We start from the raw sequence: 3,257 nt of genomic DNA on the forward strand, positions 1-3,257 counted from the left end.
CAAAGACAACAAGCAAGCGAAGTGGGTTTCACAAAGTGCTAAACGCCCAAGGCCTGCATCTCCTTTTTCCTTCACCAAACTCACATGCCATGATAATACTGAAAATATAACATTCAAACACTCACTCACTTCAAAGAAATGCTTTTTGTTTTTGCCTTTAAGGGTGTTGCTCATGCGAGTGGTTGCACTTCCCAGTGACGTGGATGTCAAAATTATTATAATGCATTTTACCTGTATCGTCGTCAGCATAGTTTACATAACTGCTTATAGAAACGAGCTTATCCCTGAAATAATCCCTTCCTGTTCCGCGTATACAGTTAAGCTTCACTGCGATCAGAACAACTAGTATTTTCATCGTGGCAGTTCATAAAGCTCCAAATCGTTTTAATAATCAGCAACAGTGTTCAGGTAAGGAGAGGCATTTTCCCCGTTTCCATTTTTGTTTGTTTGGTATTTTTACAGTAAATACGAGTCACATATCTGTCATTAAAAGTTAAAAAATATTTCTTTTTTTCCAGATTTGCAAATGACGGCAAAATGATTATCAACACGAGCACCTATGCATCTCTTAATGACGTCATGGGAGCGAGTCACACTTTTGACGACGTCACTCGAACAGTCCCCGCTTTCGATGACGTTACCAACATTCCTCACCTGTTTCACCTTGGTTCTCGGAAAAAGAAATCAGGATTTCACAACGTGACTGCGGAAGATTTGGAGTCATTTAAAATCGCTGATGTCGTTAATCTATACGTTCCCCCGGTGATTCTTGTGGCCGGAAATCTCTGCAACATCCTGTCGATCGTGGTCATGCGCACTCGACACTTCCAGAACATCTCCACATCGATATACATGATAGGGTGTGCTATCAATGACGCTATCAGCCTGTGGATTTCTCTGTTAGCACATTGGCTTTACGTCAACTTTCCAGAGGCGATAATACGAACAGAGTATTCACACGTTATGTGTAAGTTTTTCAACTTTTATGGTTGGGGGAACTGCGATTACACCATCATCTTAACTGCGGCGATGACGGCAGACCGCGCCTTTGCAATAATGTATCCTATCAAGGCCTCTGTTCTCAATCTGACCAGACGAGCGAAAATCACTGTGTCAGTGTTGGTAATGATAGTTGCCACTAAGGAGTTCCACTTCCTTCTGTCATCCGACATCGTCCCCGCCACCCGACGTGATCGTCTGTGCGACGTTATCTCAATATCTCCCGCCTACAAATACTTTTGGGAGTACATATGGCCATGGATTCATATCACCTATCTCACCGTGTGCTTCGTCGTAATCCTCACCAGCAACGTCATAATATTCGTCAACGTCAGACGGTCTGTTGAGATGAAGGACTTCATTCAAACCGGGCACAGAGAAAGAAGCGGATCAGAAACGTCAAACAGTAATGCCGGGACCCGGTCAAGACTCTTACAGATTACAACGATGTTGCTGGCGCAGTCCACGACGTTGATTATTCTGACGTATCCTTTTTCTCTACACCTGGCGATTTCCTCCCAGATCCCTGACCTCTACACTGACCCTGTTAAGAAGGCAGCCAACCAGCTTGCGTTCTCTGTGGTATTTTACTTGTTGTATTCCAATAAGTGCGTCAACTTTACTATTTACTGTATCAGCGGAGAACGCTTCAGACTCGCACTGAGAGAGGTTTTGTGCTGTAGATCATCCCCGAGACGTCACTCAAACATCAACATGATGATAAAACCGGTCATTTCTGCTAGTCAGACCACTATTAGCACCATATCTAGCATCCAGATGTCAAAAAGCAAGGACACAAATAAACAGGTGCGCGATGTGCCAGGTTGAGACATCACGCACGTCGTGTTTCGGATCTCAGACTACGTCGAGTGTGCCCTATTAACGACTGTCTAATGGTTCGAATGGTTCATCCGATTGTCTCTGGACGGTAACTTATGTCACAGGCACAGATGTCCGTCACAATCAGATGTGTGTCACAATCTTCATTTCGGAAACAGATTCAACCTGGTACAATTGAATTTTATATTTGGAAACTGCTTCAAAGAACTGCATCAATAAACGTGGCTGATGGACTCGTGCATGACGTCACATCCTGTGTGGGAAAAAAGGGAAGAAAACATGACTTTCTTGCCCCGGTTTCTGGAAACGAACTTAATCTGAATTTTGACTCAAGTTTGAGTTTTTACTCAAATGTGAGAAAACGCATTTCACAGAACGAACTGAAATTGGCATAAAACTCAAACTATAGTAAACAATTTGAGGTTTGGGGGTAGAGATTGCTTAAATTGTTTGGACTTTTATATTTGAAAATACAACTGAGTTACAAATTCAGTTGTTTCGAATTGTGAAACTCAGTTTGTGATTTGAGTAAGAAAGTTTGTTTCGAGAAATCGGGACTTGATTATGAGTAATAACTGCGTAAAAAATGTGGACCTCTGAAGACGACCTGATGCCCTGGTGTTTTTTGGCAGCTGTAATTGTGTAATGAAACTATTGCTCTTGTAATTGTTATCATGGTATAATTATTAGTATTACTATTTTCATCGGGCAACCGGGCATTCCGAACCAGTTTATGCGCCGTTTCTACATGTACATAGTTTGGCATATATATGTAGCACAATGAAACAACCAGAATAATCACCAGGGTTTTCTTGGATTTAACGCCGCACACAGCAATATTAAAGCTATATGGTGACAGTCTGGACGAGACAATCCCGTGATGAACATGATGAGCATCGAGCTCCGTAACTGGGATGCGACTTGTGTCAACCATATGAGCGAACCTGACCACCCAACTCCGTTAGTCGTCTCTTTACGCGCACGCGCGCGCACGCACGCACACACACACATCCATTAATTATTCTGTTTCTACATACACCCACACGCACACACACAGACACGCATGCATACACACACCACACTTATTAGCATAGACAATGCGTTATTTTTCTGCAGTATAAACCAAGTACTACGAAGAATGGCATCGAGTGTATATTTTCTGCATACTGGTATATATAATTGTCTTGTCTGGGTAATTCATGCCTAATAATGATTTGTTAAACATCCACGTGATTGTGTAAACTATATGAATAATCGGTTAGTCGTTTAGTATAGGTTAGTCAAAATACACTTACGACCATATAATACCACATAATACATCTATTATATGATGTCTCTGTAGATGCACTGCATTTCCAAATAGTTTGTGCCGAATTCGCTTTGATAATTTTGCAATTAAAAGAATTCTGATTATCGCG

General features: G+C 41.8%; 1 protein-coding gene across 1 annotated transcript; it reads left to right on the plus strand.

Moving 5' to 3' along the window:
• Positions 1-537: 537 nt before the first annotated feature.
• Positions 538-1,827, plus strand: LOC137267957 (alpha-1A adrenergic receptor-like). The gene has a single exon (XM_067802419.1). The coding sequence runs from the start codon at positions 538-540 to the stop codon at positions 1,825-1,827; it is 1,290 nt and encodes a 429-aa protein (XP_067658520.1).
• Positions 1,828-3,257: the final 1,430 nt, after the last annotated feature.

The sequence above is a fragment of the Haliotis asinina genome, chromosome 16 (assembly GCF_037392515.1).
Source record: "Haliotis asinina isolate JCU_RB_2024 chromosome 16, JCU_Hal_asi_v2, whole genome shotgun sequence".
Taxonomy (NCBI): domain Eukaryota; kingdom Metazoa; phylum Mollusca; class Gastropoda; order Lepetellida; family Haliotidae; genus Haliotis; species Haliotis asinina.

Excerpts from the sequence above, each read along its gene's own strand:
- LOC137267957 (XM_067802419.1), top strand. The coding sequence starts at position 538 with ATGATTATCAACACGAGCACCTATGCATCTCTTAATGACGTCATGGGA.